This window comes from Coenobita brevimanus, chromosome 26 (genome assembly GCF_032717465.1).
Source record: "Coenobita brevimanus isolate Jiangsu-jjx chromosome 26, ASM3271746v2, whole genome shotgun sequence".
NCBI classification, from domain to species: domain Eukaryota; kingdom Metazoa; phylum Arthropoda; class Malacostraca; order Decapoda; family Coenobitidae; genus Coenobita; species Coenobita brevimanus.
In genome coordinates, this window is record NC_136979.1 from 2,842,791 (window position 1) to 2,870,707 (window position 27,917).

Consider the following 27,917-nt stretch of genomic DNA (forward strand, 5'->3'; position numbering starts at 1 on the left):
AATACTTTCTCTATTTTAATAGCCAATCCATACAGGTATTCAAAACCCTAGAGAAACAAATGTACACTGCGGCTGGGTGACATCTTTAAAATTGTATTTACTGAAGATGACTTTTGATCTCTAAATAAATGTTCACGTATTGCAAGAACTTAACACAATACTAAATTTCTCGACCAAATAACTGTGATAGCCAATCAATAGAGTATAGCTGTTCCCAACCCTAGAGGAAACAAATTTACACTGCAGCACGTTCTGGCCCAGGCAATGTCTATTCCACTGACTTTTTTTTTTTTTAACAGGCTCTCTCTGAATAGGCCAATTATTGAGGGATACTAAAAAAAAAAATATATGGAAGTCTTGTAGGGAAACATGATATAAGTATATGAACTTACATAATCCTGCAAGATCCCTAAACTGGTAATATATATTCACTTTTAATTTCTTCAACTGGGATTAATATTATCTATGGATGGATTTTGCTGTGACTGCCTACCCTTTATTATACTCAGAAATGGATAAAATAAAGCATCTATACAAACAACTGATGTGGTTATAATGTATTTAATAATTATTTTAAAAACTGATAAACATTTTTTCCAAAACTTTTTTTATGACCATTAACTGTGATGAAAATTTCTTCTGGCAGGCAATCACTTACCAAAACCAATAACCCATATACTGAGTAGTCATCTTCACAGGAAACTTTGAGTTAGTGGCAAGTATATATGCAAGGTTCACGGTCAGCTAAGAAGGCAGTGCACTTTGAGCTGCTGTCTTCCACCACCAGCGCAACTCACAAAAGAGCATACAGCAGTCCGCAGTGCACCAGTTCCATAGCTCACCTCACTCCAATCTGCTGTACCTGGAGCAAGTGCATTCTGAACTGCTCTGGTCTTTGGCATCACTAACAAAACCGTGTAGCAGTCCACATTGCACTACGGTCTACTACAAATGACTGTTCTAGCATTCAGACTGCACCCGGAGGCTGACCTACATTGGAAGTGCAAACTGAGGTAACGTGCTGACAGTGGCTTGTCAAGAAGAGCCCATAATGCTTTCTATGTCTCATCATTTCCTCTTAAATACTTATATACCTGTCCATCAGAACAGGAACACAAAAACACCCAATAAGGCACAGATAAGATGCTAGTTTGGCAAAAAATTAACCACACTGGGAGCTAACAGTAGTGTATCTAACATGCAGGCAACACTGTAGGGAAATGTCCACCTGCCCACTTGACAACACTGTAACCACACCAGCTGCACGTGACACAGATGCCGCACTGCACGCAACACAGCTGCATCATGTCAACCATCTGGGCTCAGGTCAGCTATTATCAAATTCTACTGCCTGTATAGCTCTTCTCTATTGAGCATAAAAAAATCGTCCCTGCCTAGGCAAAGCCCTGTATGCCAAACAGGACTCTTAGAGGGAAGGTATTAGGGGGGTTCAATACAGCACTTTTAACATTGCACAAAAAGATTCCACAACCTTTATATTAATTGTGGGAAAGTGATGATTTAAAATTCTGATAAGCTCCCTTGACCTGCTGCTGTTGTTAACTAACAAACGGGAAACAGGAGAACAGCAGTTCAACAGCATCAAGAGGAGAAAAACATGCCAGTATCATAATAATGAAACATGATCATAGTGCAAAGATACTACTGTACTGTACTTGCAACTGAATACAACAGACTTGCAAGTAAATTCATACCATGCTGTAGTGTTATACCCACTGATGTACACTTTTTAATAAAAAAATTATAAACACAATATAACTGACTTAATAACATAAATTATCTTTATCACAGGCAATACAGAAGTGTCAAATCTGAGAACCTAAACAAATGACATTTCCAGTTAACACATTTAAGCTGCAATCCATAACCGATTCCTTCAACAGCTAAACTGTCCAGACCATAAGTAGAGGTACAATATATTAGTGTCTCATCCCATTCCTGTGACATACTACCAGTACCACACTGTTCAGTGTCACACTGCAAGAACCAAAAATAAAAAAATAACTAATTTCAAATGTTATCGTCTTTCTTAAGCTATTTATATAAATATATATATATATAAACGGAGCATTCCACAGCTGTCTCTACACTTCATGACTCAGTCAATTGGGTTATAAAAAGCTACCTAATCCTAAACTGACAACCCATAAAAAAGGGTATATTTCCAATCAGATCAAAGTTGCCAAGATCCATATCAAGTGAAATACTACCAAAGTCCTCCTGCAACTCCCCCTAACCCAACCCTCCCTAGGCAGCCTCCCAAGCACCCTCACAATGTGCCACCTTGTAAAAATGTTATCCAGGATTAGATGCTGGTAATATTCAAAATTCCTTACAATACAGAACAGAAAAAGCCTGATTGTCAGGCAACAATGGAGAACCACTTTAGGCCAGTGGTTCAGCGCGACTTCTATATCAAGAAGGGCCAATCGCTGTCCTGCACTAGAACAGCTGACCCCAAGAGTTGGTGCCGCACTTTATGGCCAGTCAGGAGCCAGAAGTATTTACATGTAGTCATCCAAGTCAATGTCGTTGAATTCTTCCTCCAGATCCGCCAGCTGCTGTAGGTCCACTTTGTAACGCAGGATCCCTGTTGAATATATGCTTCATTAATTGAAGAAAACAACTCTACACATCTCTCATATCACTCATTGCTATGGATTTCTGGCACTGAAAAATAATAAAGCTCTGCTGTTCAAGAAAAAGAAAGGCCAATTACTAGTGCTACAAACTATATGAAATTCTTACCTAGCTATGTTAATTCTACCCAATAACGTTCTTTTACAACTATTTATTTAGTTTTCCGAGGAGAGAGAATCTCTACCCACTGATGTAATATATTTGACTGCCGGTGAGAAGCACTTAATAAAATTACCCAAAAACAATGTCCTCAACATAAGAATGTGTACTGTTAATCAACACTTCAAGTTCTAATGCACTAAAATATTAAACTGTTGTTAATTCACTCAAAAATAATCAATTTACTACTCTCATGCAACTGTCATTGTTCTGACTTGGCATCTGTTCTTCTAATATGCCCCTGTTGTGCAAAAAAAAAAAAAAAAAAATAGTTTTATTAATTTTTATTAATCTGTCTATCACTTCCATTATGGTAGGTGGAGGCACCCATCATCCACTCACTCAATGTACAGTGATGCCATATGAGCTCTACACTGAGTGACAAGCCAAATGGTTTCCTGGGTAAATGGTTTCCCATTTACTACACTGGGTTGTAACCATATAACCAGGGTTTCTGGAAGGGTTAAGTGTCCCCTAGATTCCCCTATCCAAAACCACTATATCATGGCAGTCGTTTCAGAGAGCCTCGGAGGGCCCAATACCTGCCAAGGGCCCCAACCAAATGGGCAGACTCGCATGGTCATGTGGAATGTGAGAGGTGTGAATGAGGAGAGCAAGAGGGTGGAAGTGGTGAATGTGTTCAAGAGTGCAAGATATGCTGTGATGGCACTGTGTGAAACGAAGATGACAGAGTGTGAAGTGGAGGAGTGGGAGGGTGTGAAATGTGTAAGATCGGGAATGAATGGGAGAGGATGTAGGGAAGGAGTTGCTTTGTTGATGAATGAAGTGTGGCAGAGTGGAATGAGACACTACAAATGTGTCAGCTCAAGGTGTATGTATGTCAAGTTCAAGTTTGAGATGGTGAAAGTGGCAGTGATTGTAGCATATGCACCGTGTGAGGACGAGTGAGAAAGACAGCTTTGGGGATGAGCTGGGTGAAATAGTGGGAGAAATGCCCAGGAGCTATAAAGTGATTGTGATGGGGGATATGAACGGAAGAGTAGGCACTGGTCCTGAGGATGACAATGGGTTATTATGGAGTGCCAGGAGAAAATGATAATAGGAAGAGATTGAAGGATATGTGTCAGGAGAGGAGGTTGTGCATTTGTAATTCGTATTTCAAACACAAAGATGCACATTAATATACATGGTATAGAGGAAACGGGAATCGTGTTGAAAGAAGCCTGATTGATTACATGCTCGTAGAGAGGTCGATGATGGGAATGGTTGCTAATACGAGGGCTGTGAAAGGACGATGTGGAGGTCTGTCAGATCATATGATTGTGGCATGCAAGCTCAAGCTGAAGGGAGTGAGGTGGATCAAGAGAGAGAGGAGTAGTCAGGGAGAAAGACTGAAAGTTGAGATGCTGAGGATCAAAGAAATGGCAGATGATTACAGGACCAAAGTAGAGGATGAGTTAGAATCAGTGAACTGGAATGAACTAGATCTGGACAGCCTGTGGAATGCATATAGGGACTGCTTAGTTAGGAATGCTAAAGTGGTGTGTAGTGTGTGGTGTGGCAAGAGTATCAACAAAAAAGAAGGGTGTGGCATGGTGGGATTAGAAGGTTAAGACAGCGGCGGAGGAAAAGAGGAAGAAGTGGCTAAAGTGGTTACAGGATAGGGGTTCAGTTGAAATAAGAACTGAGTATATTGAAAGCAAGAAGCATGTAAAGAGACTACTGAAGAGGAAAAAGAAGGAGATAAATGATGATCTGGGAAGAAAAATGCATGCAAACTACTCTGAAAATAGAAAGTTATTCTGGAAAGAGGTGCGGAAATGTAGAAGTGAAAGCGGAAAGAAATGTGATGGTGGGAAGGATGCAAGTGGTAGGTTACTAACCCATGGAGATGAAGTAAGGACCAGATGGAAAGAATATTTTGAAAGCCTGATGAATGGGATTATAGAGAGCAGAGTGGCTGTAAACATGATTGGTTTTGGGAGTGTGCAGAGAAGGAATGCAATGCCGGAGACGTGATACTCGCACACGTGAAGAGTGCTGTGAAGCGGCTGAAAAATGGGAAAGCAGCTGGGGTTGATGAGGTGTAAGCAGAGATGCTTAAGTGTAGTGGAGAGAGTGGAACGAAGTGCTTGTTGGAGATATTAAGAAGGCATGGATGAGTGAAACTGTGCCTGCAGAATGGAAAAAGGCTGTAATTGTACCCTTGTACAAAAATAAAGGTGAGCGAAGTGAGTGCAAGAATTATCGTGGCATAAGTTTATTGAGTGTGGTAGGGAAGGTATATGGAGGAATATTACACAGAAAGTAAGAGAGATATCAGAAATCCTAGTGAGTGATGAACAGGATGGCTTTAGGAGTGGCAGAAGATGTGTGGATCAAGTATTCGCCGTGAGACGATAGCACAGAAGGCTTGTGAGAAGGACAATAAGGAGTTTATCACATTCATGGATCTGGAAAAAGCATCCAACAGAGTAGACAGAGAGGGATTGTGGAAAGTTTTGTGCATTTATGGTGTAGATGGTAAGCTGTTAGGTGCTGTCAAGAGTTTTTATGATGGTAGTGAAGCATGTGTAAGGGTTAATGGGCATCTAAATGAATGGTTCACAATTGGTGTGGGCATGCGACAAAGTTGTGTGATGTCCCCATGGTTGTTCAAAATATGGATGGGGTGATGAGAGAAGTAAAAACACAACTAATGGAGACAGGGATGGTGTTGGTAATGAGTGGTGATAGATGGAATATCTCAAATTTGATGTATGCTGATGATGCAGTACTGCTTGCAAGTACCAGACAAGAAATTGGTAGGCTAGTGCAGAGTTTTGCTGATGTCTGTGAGCATCATGCCTTGAGAGTAAATGTAGAAAAGAGTAAAGTGATGGTTATTGAGAGAGAAGGTGACTCCCAGTGTGATGTCACAGTGAATGGAGAGGGACTGGAATTGGTGAGAGGTCAAATACTTTGGTGAAGTGATAGAAAAGAGAGGAAAATGTGCAAAAGAAGTTGAAAGTAGAGTGACACAAGGAAGAAAAGTAATTGGTGCAATGAAGGCCATGATAAGAAACAGAGGCTTGAGTGTCGCAGCTGAACGAGGCTTACATGAGGGAGTATTAGTGCCAACTTTAACATATGGGTGTGACTATGGTGTGGCATGAAAATGAAAAGTCAAGAGTAAGAGCAGTGGAGATAGGACTGCTGAGGAATGTATGTGGAATACAGAAGGTGGACAGGATCCGAAATAATGTGATTCGTGAAAGGTGTGGAGTGAGGAAGTCAGTGGACACCAGAATCAAAGAGAGTGCCCTGAGATGGTATGGTCAAGTGGAAAGAATGGATAACAATAGAGTGATGAAAAAGGTATACCTTAGCGAATTTGAAGGAGGGAGGAGGAGAGGTAGGCCAAGGAGAAGGTGGAGAGATATGGTGGATGAGTGTCTGAGGAAGAGAGGTTTGGAAGTCGGTGAGGCTAGGGAACTGACAAGAGATTGAGCTGGTTTGATGTATGTTGTGAGGAGAAGTGCATGATCAGGGATTCTGGAACCACTTGTGAGCATGGCAGCGTCCGGACTGGCTCAATCGGATATGTTTGTGTGAAGCTGCAGAATGTGGTGAATGTTTTTGGCGTATCCGGTAAAGCCAGCACTCAGGGGGCTTGAATGATGAGTGAATGGAACCATGGCCTACAGGGGGCTTGAATGATGAGTGAATGGAACCATGGCCTACTGGACTGGGCAAGTTTGTGCTGTCTGGTCTGGACATTGCTACTCCTCACCCTGCCCTTGGGTGGGAAAGGAGGTCCGGATGATGATGATGATGATGATGATGGTCTATCACTTCCTTATTCCTGGAGGGAGTAGTGACCAATAATTACCTTTATGTAGCCCTGTCCTCTGCCATCCATACCAGTTTCATTATTCAGACCAATACAAAAGTATTCTCTTGACATAATATGGACACAGGCTCAGTGTATCATGTACACTCAACCCCCTGCTATCACGCGTTCAGCTATCACGCTTATCTGCTATCACGCACACATCAAATGCACAACCATACATGCTATCACGCACCCCAAGACTGCTATCACGCGTCGAGTTTGAAGACAGGCTAAGCGAAACTTATTCACACGGCACTTCATACGAGGTTTGCAGAGGATACGATGGTTAATCGGAACGGTAACGTGGTAAAATTTCCGATTATAGCACGGGCATTTGGAATGCATCTGAACGGATTCCTGCTGAGGACACGATGGGCAAAACAGTGACCAAAACCCATTCGGCTCAAAAGAATATATCGTACAACAGCATTGAAATTTAGCCTAACGCTGAATACTTACTAATATTGTATTTTAGAATAAATATCAATCGTTTTGAAACCCTTATAAAGAGTTAATATTTCTTATGCTGAAAAAACTGTGATGTCGATAAAGTAATCACGTGTTTACAACTGAGACGGGGCTCTGACGACAGTGTGAGGAACATGTGTGATAGCGTCCAAGTTTTGTTCCACTTAAATGCTCCTCAGCCACTCCTGATATAAGGTACCATGTGATACCCCCTTTAGCTGTGGACACTAAAGAAATGGAGACAGCCAAAGAGATCTGGCGGCAACTAAGTCACTCCCAAGCCTCGGAACCAATCAAACCACCCAAGCCGAAATCCTTATAAAAGTTTGATGGCCTTTTATGTTGTTTATTTATTCATTATACTGTTATTATTAATATAATAATGCTTTATTTCATGTTAGAGGAGAGATTGGCAGGAAATCGTAGGCATAAAGTGGTTAAAAGTTAGAAAAATGGGCCACCGAAAAACCAATTAGAAATTTTCCCATTGATTGTTCAGTTCAGCTATCACACATTCAGCTATCACATGCATTTCCTGTGACCAATTAGGCGCGATAGCAGGGGGTTGAGTGTATGGCCTTTAAAAAAAAAAAAAAAAAAAAAAAAAAAAAAAAAAAAAAGGTCCCTTCAGTGCATCACAAACCAACCCCCCCCCCAAAAAAAAAAAATGCACTATTTCCACTGTATGAAAACAATATAAAACATCAGGAAACCTTTTGACTGAGGTGACATGATGCTTAAGGAGCTGGCGATGAAAACCTATGCACCTCTGAAGAAAATATGGAAGCCAAACAGTAGGGGATGCTTTTTATAGCAAAGGTGAGGAAAGTGGTGGCTGGGAGATGTTGACAGAAGTGTTAATGAACAGTACAGGCCCTGAAGAACAACCTCTTGAGAGTTACTGATTCAGTGTGCAGATGAACAAGCCCCCCCCCCCCCCCAAGACATAAAGCAACTTGGTGGTGGGATAAGGGTGTAGAAGCTGCAGTTACGAAGAAAAGAAGGCTTTCTGGGAATGGAAAAAGGGTGATAGCAAAGCAGAATAATTGGCTAACATGCGCTGGGCCGGCAAAGAGGTTTACAAGGCAAAGTCTGAGTCTCACTGACTTTTACTTGATAACCTAAATAGTGTGGAAAGGAAGAATATGATATTTAAGGTGGCAACTCAGATGATGAAGGAGAATACGGATATCATAGGTGAGCAATGTGTGAAGAATAATGAAGGAATTTTAGTGGTGAACAGCGAGGATATTAACGATGCCTAGAGAGAGCATTAAAACCAGTTGTTTAATGAGTTTGACTAGGACAGGGAAGGTTTGGAGCCAGCAGATCCAGTGATAAGAGACTTGAATAGGGAGGATGCTTGAGAATGAGCGGCGTGAAGAGCTGCCATTAGGTGACCAAGGTCGACGCATGCAAGCATGTTGGACCCTTCAAAAAATTAAACAAAACGAATGAAACAATATGTTTTTGGTTTGGTCTGTCTATCTGTCTACTGGAAACATCATGGAAAAATTCCAAGATGGAACTGCAAATAATCTGCAAAATGACTGAAAACCATCGAGAACACTAATGGTTCTGTATTACTGAAATAAAAAAAAAAAAATAATAATAATAATAATAATACTGTACTCAAAAGAGGCAAAGATATATTCTGTTTATGTTCCTGCTGACATAAACAGAATTTACATGAATGACAATGCCTAAGTTTACTGACAGAATGAAGGCAAAGTCAAAGGTTCCCACCAGAACATTGTTAATGAACTAGTTTTCAGTGCAAAGTCATATAGCAATTTTCTTTCAAAACCAACGCAAAATACAGTGCTTGAAATAAAAAATGCTCCATGTACTTATAAGCAGAACAAGGGCAAATATGAAAAAGATTCTGAGTCAGACCAGTGACAGGTGTAAGACGGGTAAGTTAGTGTCACTCTCCACAGAATGTTAAAATGTTCACTCCTAACTTCTGTTATCAATCTTTATTACCACACTTCATTCATATCTGAATTATCTAAAAAAAAAAAAAAAAAAAACTTTGTATAAAATGAGAGAAGGGTATGGCATGGCAAATTTAAGAATTTCATCAACTTAACTCTTTAACAGTGGCCCCCAAAATTCACTTCACGCCAGATCATATACAGCTATTTAATCCTGTCATAGTTTGGAGCGGGTTTTTAGAGCTCCTGTGTCAGTGCCAATGAAACTGCATTTTTTATCTAACTACTTGATTGATATGAAAGCAGTCCTCTGAACTGACTGCCACTGTTAAAGGGTTAAATTAACAGGTTACTTGCACAATGCACATGGCTATGATCAATAACTTTCAAACTCAACAAACTTGCGGTACTATCAACACACTCCACACTCTATTTCACTGACCCAGCTCTTAGCACTAAAAATTCCTTAAATATAATCATCAAGGTCAACGTCGAGGTACATATCATCCATTTCTTCCATACCCTGCAGGTCCACCTTGTAGCGGAGGATTCCTGGCAAAAGCAAGCAAGACCTGGTTGTTGAGTGCATACTTCCTATTAAGTTACCCAGAATAAAGAATTTGCATTGCTATTATGTTAGTCCTCATTATGTTTTTTATATTTATTCCAGCCACTACCGGTAGTTCACAACAAATTACACACAATATGATCTACTCCAGTTCCATTCCTACTTATAAAACTAAACTGACAGTTTCTTCCAACTATCAAAACCAATGTAGGGAAAAGTTATTATACATTGGAACACATCCCTGACTTACAATATGACAAGGACTGCCCATTCAAGGCTGATAAAACTAGCGTATTATTATACTGCTCCTTTTGAGTTTTTCATGGCATACAGTCAGCAAAACAACTACCTTTCCAGTCTTTGCCTTAAGAATACAAACCAAAATATATCAGGAGAATAGCTATCATCTCAAATACACAATGTGTTCTGAAGCATTTGACTTTTCCACAATGTATTCATCAAACATTGAGAAGACGTCCCTCACTTTCCACAGGCTTATGTTCTCTTCTCAGGTAAATCAATGTAGTGCCAGAGCTTTCATTAATCAGTCAGCACAAAGGGTCTGTCCTAAACTAAGAAAAATAGTTCTGCAGCAGTCAAGAACAAAACAATGGTAAATAACAAACCCAAGAATCAATACAAACAACTGTGATATAGATTTATTAAATTTTCATCTAATTTTTTTACCTTCAAGCATGAATGCTTTCACTACACATCATATTAAGATCATCATCAAGCACGCTAAGGAACAAAAACATACTGGTATCCAAAATATCACATCAGAGAACGACAGAAAGCTATTTGGGCACAAGCACTTATTCACTCTCTTTTTGCCTGCATCTCCCCAGTGCATTTCCATTTTGCAAACATTTTAACACCGTGCACTAACTTTTCTCATCCCATTATGACTACGTTTATTTCATCACCAGTAACCCAAACTTACCTAACCCTAACAAAACTAACTGAGAATAACTTAGCCAAACATAACAGACAACCAAACCTATCCAAAAGCTCCCTGGAAAAGAGAGTGCCCAGATCTGCAGTCAGATATCTGCCTCCCCCCATACCCCCCCCTCCATTCAGTGTGACCCAAACTTACCTCCAATACCGCCGAAGCCCCTGACATACTGAGAACCTTCCTGGGATCGGTCTGTGATGATTTCCAGAGTGGCACCAAAGCTCTTGTAGTTGTTAGCTAGCCATTCCAACAGCGGCATTGAGTCCACCAGCTCCAACTCCACCCCCGTCTGTAGAATCATGGCTAAGATGGTAACACTGTCATTTGGCCCCTCCAATTCAAGTGATATACCATACTTTTTTAGTTTCTTCTAGCTGCTATCACACAATTTTCCTCAACCTAGAAAAGGTTTCTCAGATGAAAGGGTTTATTAAGGCCGTATATAACCCCTCCAGTCTGAAAAAAAAGCCCTAAGCTGAACAGAATCAAGAGGAAAATATATATACATAAAAACCTACATATCATTAGCTAATGATAAAGTATATCACATAATGCTGTAATTTTATTAAAATGTACAATATTTACAAACTATGTATGAACAGTTTTCCATCATCATCCAATCTAATATTGCCCTAAACAAAGCACAAAAAAGCCCAGGGCCCAGTTACTCAGTTCAGACATTAAAGGCTCAAGCGACCAGTTGTCTGACCCGCAGTGACATTATGCAAGCAATAAACCCTTACCACACACTAGCATTAGACCCTTAAGGATCACATCCAATTGGAGCACCCTGAATCAACAGGCCACCAGGCATAAAAAAACTGTAGGCAGTTTTCAAAGCTTCATTTTGTTTATCCACTTAAATACCAGTTACTCACATCTCAATGGTGCTATGTGAGCAATAATCCCCACCCATCCACTAGAATTAGATCCTTATGGGTTACATCCAGCTGAAACCCCGAAACTCATCAAACCACCAGGCAGCTAAAAATTATAAGCAGTTTTCAAAGCTTTAAAATAGTTTATCGAAGTAGATATATACTTTGTATTTAGAGACGTAGTGAACTTACAGCTTTGTCCGTGAAGTGTGTCTTGTCCTTCTCCTGCTCTGGAGTCAAATGCAAGATGGTCTCCTCTCCAGACTGATGGTTCTTCAAGACATATCTGACAACCAAACTAGATATTGTACTCAATGGATAATGTAAATCATTTTCACAATTCTAACCCAATTTCTTACAACCATACATGGGTTGGGCAGAAAATTGGAGACTAAAAACACAAAAGTACAAAGACTATGACTGCTGTCTACTGAAACAAGTCAAACATTCATTCACTTTGCTATCAATGGTGTATATTTTGATACTTCCATTACCTGTCAAATCTGTGAATAACTGTATGCCAATGATGTGACCTGACTAATGTGCTCTCCTCACCTCAAAATTTAAAATGCCAGTTTCACATGATGTGTACCACAATGAGTGAAAAGTGAACCCTTACTAAATCAGACAATCAATTCATTTACATAAATTGACAAATGATCATTATGCAAGGAAGAACTATGTGTAGAAGTATATGACATGGGTCTGGCATCCCTTTTTTAACCAAGTAGTTGACCAAATGACTATCTCATGGTAAGTCAAGAACATCTATAAACAGAAATGAACACCAAACAGTTTTGCTTGTAAAATGGAGCCCAGGATTTAGAATGCATGAACTGCGTGTGAAAGACTATGCACCCCATTTCACAGGGCATGCTGCTTGTTAGTTTTCCTTTGTGCTTTCTCTTTCCATTTCTGGATCCCAACTCAGTACATCTTTCATGTGGGAGCTATTTCATTTCAAGGCCTTCATAGCACCCAGTCAATATCTTTATCTGTATTACTCTACAGTACTTTCTACTTTTGCATATTAATTCTCTTCTCTATCATTGCAACCAGTTACTTAAACTCTAACCAGTCCAAGTCTCTCTTCATTCACCAACACATCACACTGTAAGTCCACTTCTGTGTCACCAACCATCACTTTGTTCTTAACCACATTTACTTTAAATCACAGAGTTAATCTGAAACAGGATTTTTCGGGTAACAGTGTATGCAGGATTTTAGGTTAGTGACGGCCCAGAGATGAGGAGGGTTAGGTGCCACGAGATGGTGGAGCAGGCGGGGTCATCAACATGACTTTTGTGGATGACTACATTTCTACTGTACAGAATGTCTTTCTTATAAACTGCCTTCATATAATTTTTGCAATTACGTCAACAATAAATCACAGAAAAATTGCCAAAAATTTTCCAATACTACCTAGGAATATAATTTGCCTATTACCCCCTGCAACCTTTACTGATATAATGGAGTTATGACATCTTGAAACATACTCCTGACTTATACTGAGGACTACTTTTGTAAGACTGAAAACATTACACTCACCGGACGAGGTCAAGGTTCTCCCAACAGATAAGAATCTCTACCGCTCCACACTCTAGCGCTTTTAGTGTGTCCACTACGCCAAAGCAGTACTTCCCCGTGTCTTGACTGATCTCCTCAAAGTACTTAGCTGAAATACAAGTTGTCTTAGCTTTCCATAATAAAAGTATAAAAATACACAATCAAGAAACTGCCAAGGCTAAAAATTTAGTTTTTCTCAAAGAACACCCAGATTAGCGACTGTTTTAAAAATATGTTACTACTTGTATTAGTTCAGTTACATTCATTAGCATTTAAGCATAAAATGTTCTTGTAACTAACAGTTTATTCTTTTATTAATCTAACCATTTACTTAAAATTAGAGAGTGTACTGAGATGGTATGGTCATTTGGAGAGAATGGATAACAATAGAGTAGTGAAAAAGGTGTATCTGAGCAAATTGGAAAGACGGAGGAGGCGAGGTAGGCCAAGAAAGTGTAGGGATGTGGTAGATGAGTGCGTGAGGAGGAGAAATAAGGAAGTCGGTGGGGCTAGGGGACTGACCAGAAATCGAGCTGGCTGGATGAATGCTGTGAGAACTGCATGACCAGGGATTTGACACCCCTTTTCAACGTGACAGCGTTCGGACTGACTCTATCCAAACATGCTTATGTGAAGCTACAGAATGTGGTGATAGTTTTTGGCGTATCTGATACAGCCAGGATTCCAGGGGCCTGAATGATGAGTGAATGGAAGCTTTGCCCATTGGATTGGGCAAACTTGGGCTGTCTGGACGTTGTTACTCCTCACCCTGCCCTAGGGTGGGAAAGGAGGTCTGGATGATGATGATGATGATGACAGGCAAATGGCAACAGTTCACAGTGGCATCCAATTAGTGTAGTGGTCTTTGGGTCACATGGACATTTAAAAAAAAAAAAAAAAAAAAAAAAGAGAGAGAGAGAGAGAGAGAGACAGATGCCATGAAGCACTTAGCTACAGTGCTCCTATTTATAACTTAGATCTCTGAATCTATGGAGGGTTATTCACCCACAATCCTGGGACACAAGGTCACTGTATAATCATAGGTGTTCCCCTCGGTACTCATTTTACCCACCAACCTGCAAAAGCTGACTAGACACCCAAGTCCCCTGGTACCATCTTTCCACACCACGATTCGAGCCCTGGCTCTGTCATGCCAGATGCTTCATTCCTAACAATGCTAACCACTCAGCCACCACAAAAGACAGAACAGTATATATCGGGCTACTACAGCCAGGTGCTCCCCTAGCTCATCTATTGGGATTAAGATGTAGGGCTGTCTATGTTATGAAAATGAGGTGTATAACATGCACTCAGCAAGAGTTGCACTCCTTTCCTACATTAGCATTCAACAAATTTGTCTATCCCACAACAAAAGCCTTTGATTTAAGATTCATTCTTGCTACACACCTAACGCACCTAACGAATTACAACTACTTCAAAACAGAGGCAATGCTATGCTGTTGGAACCTTCTATCTGACCACACCTAACCAAGCGCATAATGGCCCTCACCCCCCGCCCCCTCTGTATAACACAGAGACAGCAGGTTGCACTGAAACCTGAGAAAAATTACTTTTATTTATTTTTCTTAAAAAAAAAAAAAAAAAAAAAAAAAAAAAAAAAAAAACTACTCAAGACACAACATTCTATCTACCGAAAGGCACCAGTTCACTACAAGGCACATACAGTAACTGTGTGAAATTTCATGACAATAGCGAATACTTTCTGAGTTCTGTATTCAGATTCCTTGCACAGGTTGCATTAAAATTTGAGGGGAAAAAAAAAAAAAGCAGTCTACCTATCAAAAGGCACCAGTTCATTACAAGACACATAACTACAGGTATGTGAAATTTCATGTCTCAATAGTTAATACTTTCTGAGATTTTCTCCGGAAAAAAAATCTCTCCAACTCCACAGATGGACACCAGTGATAACAATACCCCAAGCTGACTTTGTCAGATGGAGGGTAAAATTGTTATGCAATCATTTTGTTTTGTTTTTGAAGGTACAAACAAGCTTGCATGCATCAGCCATGGTCACCTAATGGCAGCTCTCCATGCTGCTCAATCTCTGGCAGCTATCCTCTTCATTCCCTTATCCCAGAGGTCATGCTCAATGACCTTATCCCAAGTCTTTTTCAGTCTACCTTTTGCAACCCTACCCCTAACACTAACACTTCTCACTTTCTGCACCCAATTATCATTCCCCATTCTCTCCACCTGCCCAAATAATCTCAATCTACCTCTCCTTATCACAACACCAATACACTCCAGTTCTATCCTACCCCTCAACTCTTCCATCATAAACCTAGCCCCCCGCAGACCTCACACTCAGGGACACACGGTACATCCACCTATTCACTGTCCTTTCTGTACATTTGAGCCTGCGAATATCCTCTTCTTTTATTGTCCAGGCCTCACCACCGTACAGTATCACACTCCTAACACAGGCTGCACATACAGATCCCTTAGCACGGAAGGAGAGCCCTCTCAATGTCAGGAGAGGCAACAACTCCCTGAACTTCTTCCAATCACTCCTCACTATAGCCACAGAGCTAGCTCCAGCCCCACCTCCAGCACATAACATGCCTCCCAATAACAAAACTCTTCCAAACACTCAAGAGACTCACCAGTACGTTCAATACTTTCACGCCTTTATTATTTTTATGCAATAACTAATGAATAAACTGCAACATTTTTGGAGACTGCTAAGCTGCCGAGAAATGGGATAAACTTGGTAGCTGCAATTCAGAAGATAATGTAACTAAATTGTAAGTTTCCCATTTCTGTAATAAAATACTGTATATTTAATCAGTTTCAAATACCAAAAATCAAGAGCTAATTATATTTAAATGAAAAATAATTTGCTTACCAATCAACTTCTTTTCCTGAATGAACTTGACATTCGCCAGAGACTCCGCCGCTAACTCAATGGCTTGATTGAAACCGTTCTCACCACCATACGACACATCCACCAACTTAATCACCTTCCCTTGTAATCTCTGCAAGAATAAACATGTATAAATAATTTACTCCAAACAGTCCTAAACCCTCATGAAATTTATGTACACTAATAAACAACACATCCTTAAAATTTCATCCATAACTTGCTAATCTTTCATTCATTCATTCACTTACAATCTAATCTTTTTTTCCACCCCCTATCCGGAGCATAAAGGCCTTGGGCCTCATATTAATACCCTAACAAGAAATTTTAGTTCTTCTGCCATCAGGGGCTGACAAGCCACCCAAGTACTCCTCCACCTTTCAACTCAATCTTCATCTTCAGAAACTATTTCCATCATCATCATCATCATCATCATCATCATCATCCAGATCCCCTTTCCCACCCTAGGGCAGGGTCCCAAGTACATTTTCAACTTTCCCCAAGCATAACTGCAAATAAAAGCCTGCAGATGGTTTTGTTTTAGGTTACTCATCTCCTGCAGGAAGTCTCCAAGACGAAGCAAGATACTGAACATATGATGACATAACTATACTAAACAATAAAAATGCCAATCATTGGAATAGGAGATTAATCAGTAACTTCATACAGCTAGGTACACATTGTACAAATGATATATCATGCAACCTTAAGGGCTGATAAACCATCTCCCTCCATCCAGCCATCCATCTATCCAATCCTATGTCGCCCCATGAGGAGCGTAGGAGCCCGGGGCTAGGCAAGTTGGTCCTGACGAATCATCTACATAACAAAAATTATTTTTGAATATGGTAATAGCACATGGTATCAAATTTTCCAACTTTCACTGAAATCTGAAACTGATGGACAATTTGGAAAAACTTTGTGTATATCTAACACAGAGGGCCCTCCCATACCGTAACATTCTACACAAAATTTCTGAGCAAATTTTAATAAAACTTCCCATTAAGGACATAAACCAAATTTACTGGGTAAATTCCTTTGTCTCGCCAGTTCAATGCTTTCAGCAGCTTTCTGTAAATTCCCATATGCAAGCAAGTTTCATAACAAATTATACCACTGAGGTGAAGGGATTAAAATCCTACACTCAAAGCAGATCGAAGGCTTCAGATTTGGATCTTCCCTAGCCTACACAGTATTATTACAGCATCAGTGAATCACAGACAAACCTTAACACAGGCTGAAAAGCAGAGTTGCAAGACAGCAATTATTATGGTACTAAATTTGCCTAAAATGCAGATGAAAACTCCACACACACATATCTGCTATTTGACTGAAAGTGTGAAAGACTTCTTTGTAAACTCCTCCTACATATATATGAACCATACGCGAATTCTTGGTTAATTAGGTACTGTCGGGCTGCACCACACTCAATATATATTCATAAATCACAAGTTTTTAACTATGCCCTAGTGTCAAATTTGCTAATTGGCAAGAACCATTATGATCAGGGATAAACAAGACATTCTGAAAAATACTGGTATTAATACTTACAGGGTCAAACATGTCAGACTGTGAGAGTTCTGTCTTAAAGTCCGCTGAACCAGCCAACACCAAACCCGCAATGTTAGGCTTGTCATTGCTAATAAACAGCTGCACAGCTGTTTCTGCCACCTGGAAAAAAGTGTTACATTAATTTCTGCATATTGTGTCTATGATTTTCATCAGTATGGTTGTTAGTTTCATACAACATACTGTTCTGAACATCTGCCTAGAACACAGATTTTTTTTTTTCCAGGTTACATTTTTTTCTCTAATCCACTCAGTTATGCCAACTTGCAATCCAGGATTTCAGCACAACCAAATATTTTCTGACACACTAAAAAATTTGTCCATCATTTATTAAAAAAAATTAATAGATAAATATTCTACCAGACATGCAGATTAGCTTACTATAGTGTGTTTAACCTCATCAAAATTAAATGAGTACTCTGGAAAGTATTTTACCTGATCACACAGTTATACTTTACCAAACTAAATGTTACAGTTGGTGTAAGAAATAGTGACAGAATGAGCAACAGAATATTCACTAGTAAATGCTGTGGTATGAAAGTCAGAGCAGAAGGCAAGCACTGCAGTGTTTGTAAGTGCATGAAGAGAACACAAGAAAATAGTATAAAAGAGGGCTGACAAGTCTATAGGTGAGAGCTGGCACAGTATGAATTGTGGCTGAGAAAAATATGAGATGTGTCAGGAGAGAAGAGCTGAACACTTCTTTCATGCCAGCAACTGTAAGGGAGTTCCTGGAAGAGGACAAGGCACCAGGATGTTAGTTACAAAGACTGATATAAGCAGATATGCAGATATAAATAATTACAAATGAGGCATCACACTCGATGCTACTTTTCCATGTCTGATGACTCATCACCCATTCAAACATCATCACTCAGCTGGAAGGCTGAGCTTGCCCTCACTAAATTATTAGGGTAAGGAGAAGACATAACCAAGTAAGACATCAGTCATCATACAGTCTGTCATCTTACAGAGATCTGGGAGGCTAAAACACTATACTGTTTTCAATTATCTTTTCATGTGTACTATTAATGGAAACAGCTTACTCTAATCTTTCTTCGCTATATTCTTCGAAAACAAAATAGTCACTGGCATCGACACAAGTAATTACCACTACCAGAAATCACTACATCAGTTTTAGGTAAAAACTGATACAATCAGTCAAACACTATTACTTACTTTCCTCACATAGTTGTGACGCTTTTCCATCCGAAGACGAGCAAATCGGAGAGCAGACTGACCACCACGGCCTATGGACATTTAGAAAAGTTAATTATGTCTACAAAGAAGAGGGCAAAGGTAATATGGCAATTATACCTTAATACATTCTCTTTATTACAGCCAATGACCTTAATTCAATAGTGAACTTCTCATAACAGATGATTATTACTTCAACAATGCAGTCAAGAAATGTCTCCTAATGTGGTGTTACATAATAAATATTCATATTTCATAATATCTAAATAAAATTCAATTAAACCCATAACTTCTCTTTAAGCACACTGTAAAAGAAAACATACCGTGTTTCTTAGGAAGGTCTACATTAAACTTATGAAGAACTTCTCGAGTGTTGCCCTGCAGTGTTCCAAACAACGCACCATTACCATCCATGACAATAAATCCGAATTTATTGTCATCTGCCAATAGGGCAGAGAGGGCTTCAGTGTGGAACTGCAAAATTACAATATTTCAAAATTAGTAAATGCAGCTAATGCACTGTTATTACATTTAAACCAATAAACCAGCAAGATAAATGACACAGAGGAAGAGCCATTAAACTACTGAAATGGATAATTCATATAGATATGGATGCAAAATCAGCTAGAGATTTAAGGAAAACATTTATACAATGACTACTTAGCAGAGCTTTTTTTTCCCACCTAAGGATGGGATGAAGTAGTAAAAGCCAGAAAACGTGGAAAGAGAGAGCAAGAAATGGAAGAATTATCAACACTATGCCCACTAAAATGGTCTGGGTTCATTCACAGATCTTCATACCCATGGAGTCTTGGATTCATCTCACAAACCTAACCACCTGCACATACTTCTGGGGAGTAATTTCCTTTACAGATGCACTTCACACACATTGGCCAGAGTTAGAGCATTGAGCATCAAGCTGAAATATGTGTAGCAACCAGTAGCTAAGCAGAAGTGCAGGCAACAGGAAAGGATGGCATTAGAGGAAATGTGTCTACAAATGATGATGAGAAGGCCACCACCATAAAGCACTGTAAAAGTACTACAAAACTGGAAAAAGGCAGTTGCAGTTCCTTTACAAAGGGATGGGTAGCAAGGATGGGTGTAATTACCAGAGATATCAGACTCCTCTGCATATCTAAGAAGGTGTACGATGGCAGACTTACACAGAAGGTGCAAAGCCCTATGGAAAATAATAAACCACATAGTGTGGAGCAGGGTGCTCTTAGAATGGATGGGTTGTGTAGAGCAAATATTCACAATGAGGAAATCAGCTGAGAAATGTATTACTAATGCCTTGTTTACCTGCTGATCACATGTTTTTTATGGCAGAAAATGAGGGCAAAATAATGGTATATATATATATATATATATATATATATATATATATATATATTTGAAAAGATACAGTATGGCCAATTCAGGCATGCACTACGATATAGGGTCAAGATAGCACAATGAATATTGCAGAGTACATACAGGGATTGAGGCATCTGGCAATATATAGACATACAAGAATGAGGTGTTTCAGGAATAGTTTTAAATACCTGGGAATTGTATTTGTAAACAAGGCAAAATGGAGTACAAGGTTAAAAGGAGATCACTTTAGGAAAGAAGATTAATAAAAAAATTTGTGCTTTTTGAAAAGCTGAATGGCTACTATGAAAGTGAAGATATTTCAGCATGAAAGTGTATTACTGCTGACACTCATACGAGAGTGAAACCTGTGTTATGAAAGACCAAGCACTTTCTAGCATGCAGACTGCAGAAATTATCTTCAGAAATGCTGTGGGCATGAGTACGATGAATGGTTTAAGTAATAAAGATACTTTAGAGTATTTCAGAAATGAAGATAGAGTGACAGACACAAACATACACAGAGATAGTTTAGACAAATAGATAGGATGTCAGAAGAAATCATTTCATGTGAGGCCGAGTATGTTGGAAAAGGAAGACAGTTACGTGGGCAGGGAGGAAAGGGGGAGGTGGGAGTTGAGCAGTACCGTATGGTACAGTGGTGAGAGAAAAGGAGGAGGAATGTCTGATATAGTAAAAGAAGTATTTGTGGACTAATAAGTCAGGACACAGCTCTATCCTAGGAGGATGCAAAGAGCATATGATAATTATGATGTTATATATACAAAATTTAATAAAACATCTTACTTTGTTGTCACAGAGATATAGCGATGTGTTGATAGGCTTGAATGGTTCAAAATCAATATTAACTTTCTTTTCCTTCCCTTCTTCTGTTACAATGGTTCCGCAATAGATGACAAGGCCATTGGGTGGAACTGAAACATAAACAGCTATCAGTTTCTCAAATCATAAAGCACTCAATTGTAAATTCTTTAAGAGTCAGTGCTGGTGTGGCTATCTAACCTACTGTAGCTTCTCAAATGCTAGTAAAATGCATAAAATGGTACTTACTCATTATTACAAGAATTTGTGTTAAGGCTAGCAGTACTTTGCTAATACCAGTCAAAATCTAACCATATTAGGGGTCTAAGCATGCAGTATATATATTCTGTACCGTACAATATCTTTATCTGCTTCAGTCTGTATGAGGTTCACCGCAGGACAAGATCTCTTCTGTGGGAGAAATGCTGCCAGATTTAACCTCTCCCCATGTTGGCCAAATACCAACTGGGAAGGGACAACTTAAGAAGGTGTATGTCAGAGTCTGTATGTGTCAGACATAAACAGAATGTGCATGCATACATTAGTATGTGTAAGGACATATTACAAGCATCCCATTGAAATGTCCACCACAGATCTGGTTTCAAACCCTGAATCACTGCATATGATATGAAGCAAACTCACAACTATTGAGACAGGTTGGGCCATTAATCATACCAGTACAAACATACTATAATACACTACTATATTATGAGCAGCAATTTCAAGAATATGAATACAAGTAAATCCTACACTTAAAGACTTCCTATTTACTAAATAATTTGCTGTAATAACTGAACTTTAAGGTTGCAGATGGATGACTAGCAAAGACTCTGGGAGGTACCAGTACCACCATGAGTGAAACGTACAGTCGGCTCCAAGTGTCCTGTTACCCCCTGCCACCCCACTCTCACTCATGTGGCAATGGTGCACTACGCATGCAGGCAGGAGGCAGACAACAGATTTTTCTTATAATTTCATACAGTGAATCGACATATTAACATGCGGCTGAATGATTTAGAGGATATAATATAATTTAGAATCTTGGTGAACGGAGGAGGTGGTGATGCATCGAAGTACCGTGAATGGGAGACGAACAGGGCAGGGGAAAGGGAACGAAGCTGTCCCACGTTTCAACTGGGTTATTATGGGTAATAATGATATTATCCTATCTCCCTTCAGTCACTGTCTTACATGCCTCTTGGGGGAGAAGAGTAAGAACTTATGGGGACATCCAGGCCCTAAAATCTCGAAAGGCTTTTATAAGTCATAAACTCTTTGGTGTTAGTATCCTTGCAGTTAACAAGTTGTTCTGCCGCTTGATTCTCACTCACTTCAGCATTCGTGTTCTGACTTTCCTCCCTCCCCCCCTCTCGCTTCTCTTACTGTAAGTAACAATACATACCCTTATAAAGAGTCCACATTACATTATATCCTCAGTGCAGCATTCAACCCCATGTTAATATGTTGATTTACTGTATCACAATACTTAATTCGAAAACTCTCTGCTGTCTGCCCCATACCCACACGAGTAGTGCACCGTTGCCACATAAGTGACAGCAGGATGGCAGGGGTAACATGACTCCTGGAGCCTACTGTACCTACAAGCTTGGTAATTAGTCACACAATCATCACTCTCTGGCTGGAAAAATTTAGCCATAAGTAAATACCAGTAAAAGACCATGGTGAAACATTCATGGTTACAAATCATAATAATCTTAAATTTCTTTTTTCCCCAACTGCATCCAGCAACTATTAGGAAGTAATGGGCTAGTTTTGGCAATTGGTGCAGACTTCAGCCCACAGAAGGTAGCTGTGCATTGGCCAATCTCAATAAGGGGATTCCTTAAGTGGAAGCATTGTACCATTTTTATGCATGTTTGTATGAATAACTCCATAACAGTACCAACTGGTACCGGTACTTGGTAAATCCACATTTAACAAATAAATTGTTCACTGAATCAGGGACAACATCCCTTAATCAAACTAATTTGTTTATAGACACCTAGATCTACACCATCAACAGATTATAAGATTACCCCCTTCAACAAAAAGACTTAAGTAGCAGACACGGTAGTCTGGCAGATGGCTACTGTTGACCCTGGGAGTGCAGTGAAGCTACTAGCTTGGCAACTAGCCATATAATCATTGCTCCATGGTCGGAAACTCTGAAGTCCAAGCTAAGACTCTCAAGTTTTCTTTTTACTTTTTTCCCAAAAAGCTTCAAGAAAATGCTGGAAATAATAAGCTGTGCTGGTACTTGGTTCACTTTCATCTTAAATGTCAGGACCAACTTGCCTAGCTCCAGGCTCCTACACTCCTCATGGGATAAAGTAGGACTGGATGATGGATGGATGGTACTTGGTTTAGCTTCCAATCCAAAGAAAATATTAACTGTACCACCGCCAATCTCGATGTGGATAACCTTAAGAGGCATGGGATTACTGTATTTTAACGTATAATGTATGCATGCTAAGCCTCACCAAATTTATTTCTTATAACAGCTTGTAATACAATACTAATAATCTTCAAAAAACATACCTTTAGTGTATAGTTTGAGTCTCTGCTGTACTGACGTGATGGCAGACAACACTGATAGTCTGTTCACCCGGGATTTGATGTTGGATGCCGTACCAAATTCATCAGCTAACATCTTACTTACTCTTGCAATCTGATCTTTTGGAGGGATGATTAGGGAAATCATCGATGTGCCATTCCTGTTGGGTGAGGGTATGATGAGTATTGTAACTAGTTACACTGATTGAAATGTTGCCTACATTTTATTTTTAATTTATTTTCTGAGGTAAGCCATATAATATTAATCTAACCATCTACAGTCAGAGACCATGATTCAACATCCTGGATGCAAATCTAAACAAATATTTAATCTGAGCTACTACTGGTATAGTCTATAAAACTGAACAGCCCAAAATTATTTAATAACCAAAAACAAATAAAACTGTCCTCACCCTCTTGCCATTTCCAAGCTCTTGATCAACTTCTTTATTTTCCATATTTCTACATTGCGGTCAGCACTGCTCTCATCCGAGCTGTACCCCTGAGAGGCCATGATGTCCTAGTGTTTGCCTGCTGAGCTGACTCTGACACCCCCTGGGAAAAGAATTGAGTTACTTTAGTTACAGTATCAAAATCATTTCTATCAACAGAACAGAAAATGAACTATTAAACTATAGCTTTCCAATGCAAATGCTTCATTTAATATTTAGTAACTGAGGAGAGGAGGGGATTTTCCAGCTCCTAGCTCTGTCCACTACTGAATATGCTGTACATAAAACAAGATAACTTTACCTAACTGAACCTGAACTAACAATTATAATGAAGTTGTGACATCAGACGGAGCTAACAGCTGGCAAATCCCACCCCCCCTCCTTATTTACTGAGTGCTACATAAAGAGCCTGCGACAGTAAAGCCACTGAAAAGATCCCTGCATGTCAAAAAAAAAAAAAGGGGGGGGGGAGGGGGTAATAATCTCTGAAACTACAAGAGACCTGTTCTGGTATATTAAAGAAAACAAGGTACCAGTATCAGATATGGTACTGTCGGCTTATTAGATTTTCCCAAGATGCATCATATAACTCCAGCCTTCCTAACAATGCCCTGCAGCATGAAAAATTAGAACAGTACTGTACTGGTAGCAGAACCATATGCAAGCTCTAATTTTTTTTTACTGTACCTTCACAGACAAAATTTCATTAATGTCATACAAAGGCAGTGCAAAAACAGTAATGACACAGCATTTACAATAACAATTACCAACCTATGGAACTGACACTGATGATACAGCCAATGCCTATTACAAAACATGAAGGACCTGGAGCGGTGGAGTCTTCGTCGTGGGTTCACCCCCAAGAGGCTGTCGAAGCGGAGAAGGACAGCATGGAGCCACACCACTGTATACCCCCCCCAGCCCTTCACGGGGCCTGAGAACCCGGGAATGGCTTCGGTCGCCTGGGCAAGTATCCTTCTCTGAAGAAGTGTATGTTCTGTTGTTGGCACAAGCGATTGTGTGCTTGCACCAACAACACAACATACACTCCTTGAGAGCTCTGTGGGAAAGCCCAGTCTCAGCCATGGCCTTCCTTAGGGACTCGGGGCTGTTCGGCCAGACTGCCTAACTACTACTACTACTACAAAACATGAAAAATGGCATATTTCTACACAGCCAACCCAAGACAGTTGAGTGAAATGTAACTGCTACCAATAATACCTTACATGAAAAGAAGGCTCATGTGCTGAGTACAGAGGACTTCCATGTAAATAATGGTGAAATTCTGTGGCTAAGAAATGGGCAATAACACAAGGAGCGTACACAATAGGCTAATGGAGTCAAAATTCTATGGTCTAACTTTACAATACAAAATTTACTGATAACTTCTTCAGTCATACAGTAACATTAATTTTAATCAACAAGGAGATAAGGAAAACCATCTTCTGGCTTTGTACCCAATTCTAATGTTTTGGTCCATCATACCCAGAAATCTGAGTCATAACCTGAACAAGAGAATATCCGAAGCTAAACGATTCGCCCACTTCCCACCACCATCTTCTCCCCTACCCACATCATACACCCCAAAAAATTCTCTCATACCCACAAAAATACTAAAAATCACAATCTCGAGAGCTTTCGTAAGTTAAAAATGCATAACAAACTCATTTCTTGTCTTCAAGGTTGTGGTATCTCGTAACCCGAAGAATCCACCAGCTGATGTTTTGTGTGAGCATATTTCACAAAGATCAGAGCCTCGTGAGGAGTATGCAGGTCACAAATGGTCACAACCTTGGCATATACTCACAAACATGAAGCTTAATGTTAAACAAAGGGATCTAAATGATGGAATTATGACCGCCAAAAAAGAGAAACTCGGTAGGCTACATGGGGACCAGGTGGCTCTTCTCCAATTTTCGGTTTTATTTCACTCACTCTCCTCTCCCTTGACGCCACTACACTCATCCCACAGCACCAGACCATTGTCAAATTTCTACTTACCTCAATTTAAATCCCTAGGGTGCAGATAAGACTAAAAATAAAGAGGGGATAGTCTAGAAGGGGTCCGGGTGACAGCAGCAGTACAGCATGGCAGTGCGGCACTGTAGGGGTGACAATAGAAAATCACGTTGCGCACTCCACCACGTACGCATGTCATTATGGCGCAATACGGACCATCGTACCAATGTATTGAAGGATATTTCTCAACAGTTTTACCCATCATTCAATAGAAGAAATATTCTACTCCATACAGATCAAAATAAACTAGAATATCGCATACGGGCATTATGTAGCTTTATCCTTTAATCCACTTCAGATATAACAGTTCACTTTTTCTTCAGCATTAATAATTCGAAGAATTATTCCTAACCTCGAAGAGTCAAATAGGTATAATTAAATCTCTGCGAGAAGTTACCAAAGACGAAAAAGTCTTAGCAGACTGTTAAACGATGATCAGTGAAACATTTTTAGGTTCAAAGTTCAGACAGGTGAAATTACATGCAGTTACCAAAGATATGGCATATCTCCACTGAAATTGATGACTGATAGCATTGTCCCACCGACTTTCAAGCAATATATGAAGCAATGACCAGTCTTGAGCCCTGTGTGTTACTAATCTCTGTGGTGACCTTGATTAGCGGTCTACTGTCACTGTTGCGTTGTTTGTTTGTGTGTTAACAGGAGACCATTATTTAATATTATTGCGCTTCATTAATTACCAGCTAGCCACTCTGACTAAAAAAAAAAGTTTGGCAGAGTGGACTGGGAAACGGACACTCGGTTGTTGTAAAGGGAGTCCCAGCTTCTGCACAACCTCACCATTAGCAAGCAATCAAAATCGTGGAAATCACAGGTAGCAGGAAAACACATACGCACCTTCCTGTTGGAGCATCAGACTGACCCATGCTCCCCTGGAACATCGGGAAAATATGGGAGTGAGCACCCTCGTTCAGCTCATAACCGGTCTTTGCTCTCTCTCTCTCTCTCTCTCTCTCTCTCTCTCTCTCTCTCCATATTTATGACTTCCTTTCAAACTACGCACAACATCTCAATCACCAACTCCTGTCCTTTATCTCCCAGTTCTTCTCCAAATACCACTGCAGGGAGGCCTATCACTTGACTCCTAAGTGTGATTCCACCTGGAATATTCGCATTTCTGTACCCCTGCGTTGAATGCAGTTAAGGAATGTTTATCTGCTATTCAAGCACCTTTTGTATTTTTGTTTTTTCTTGGAAGGAACGGTTTGCGGGCTCCTGACCTTTGTTCCTTCTTCCTTGAATTTAAAAAAAAAAAAATAAATAAACAGCAAAAAAGAGATTGTATCGTAAACTCCATATGTGCAGTGTATACTTGGATTTTGCCAAACAGAACAGCCAAACCGTGTTATGGCAAGCTGTAGCCTGCGGTATATGAAACATGAGATTTGAAAGGTCAGAGTCAGGAAAGAGGAAAAAACAATCGTAAGTGGATGGTGATGGGGTGATCCCCAATTTTATTATTATTATTATTTCACTTCTTTCTGTCAATTCATATACTTCCCATGTCTCCCTTTTGTCACTAAAATGGAGGTGGGAGGAGGGTAGTCTTCTTCGCCATGCTCCTTCCTCATCGTGACTGTGACTCAGGATTCTTCTGTATTGTCTTCCTCACCCTCGACGGTGATGATGAATTTGTGGATGGAGGAGACAAGATCATGGTCGATGGATCTGTGTTAGCCTTGCTGTTCTTTGTCTCCTTCAGGGGTCATCTCCAGGATGCGTACCCTGCAGGTTTTCCTGCTGAGAGGTTCCAACTTCCAACCTCTTCCTTGGTGTCTGTTGTGGTTTCTTTATCATTTAGGTCTTCATCTCAACCTTTGAAGTTGTGGTTGTCGATCTTGATGTGAAAGTCTTTAGTATGGAAAAGTCTTGATGTGAAGGTCTTTCATATGTAAAAACCTCGATGTGAATTAAGGTCCTCTATATGGAGAACATTGGAATGACACATACTTGAAGATTTCAGGCAGAAAGTCTACTCTGTCATTCCCGGTGAAGGCATGTGCAGATTCAATGC

At 39.9% G+C, this 27,917-nt stretch overlaps 1 protein-coding gene across 2 annotated transcripts; it reads right to left on the reverse strand.

Annotated features, from left to right (window-relative positions):
* On the reverse strand, positions 1-25,960 carry eRF1 (eukaryotic release factor 1). 2 transcript variants are annotated; one of them, XM_080268139.1, is made up of 12 exons: positions 25,865-25,960; positions 23,825-23,966; positions 23,397-23,572; positions 20,844-20,971; positions 19,004-19,154; positions 18,663-18,733; positions 17,466-17,585; positions 15,900-16,029; positions 13,013-13,139; positions 11,657-11,750; positions 10,728-10,875; positions 1-2,611 (listed from the first exon to the last, which is right to left on the reverse strand). In XM_080268139.1, exons 2-12 carry the CDS (start codon positions 23,923-23,925, stop codon positions 2,526-2,528), a joined length of 1,332 nt encoding a protein of 443 aa, XP_080124265.1. In that variant the 5' UTR covers positions 23,926-23,966; positions 25,865-25,960; the 3' UTR covers positions 1-2,525. The 2 variants fall into 2 exon arrangements, with proteins under 2 accessions (XP_080124265.1, XP_080124264.1); XM_080268138.1 differs by lacking the exon at positions 1-2,611 and adding an exon at positions 9,502-9,612.
* Between the last annotated feature and the right edge of the window lie 1,957 nt (positions 25,961-27,917).

Coding starts and splice junctions, on each gene's coding strand:
- eRF1 (XM_080268139.1), bottom strand. CDS start 23,925: ATGGCCTCTCAGGGGTACAGCTCGGATGAGAGCAGTGCTGACCGCAAT. Junction 17,586..18,662: donor GTCACAACTATGTGAGGAAA/GTAAGTAATAGT, acceptor ACTTTTTTCCAG/GTGGCAGAAACAGCTGTGCA. Junction 2,612..10,727: donor GGGCTTCGGCGGTATTGGAG/GTAAGTTTGGGT, acceptor TATATTCAACAG/GGATCCTGCGTTACAAAGTG.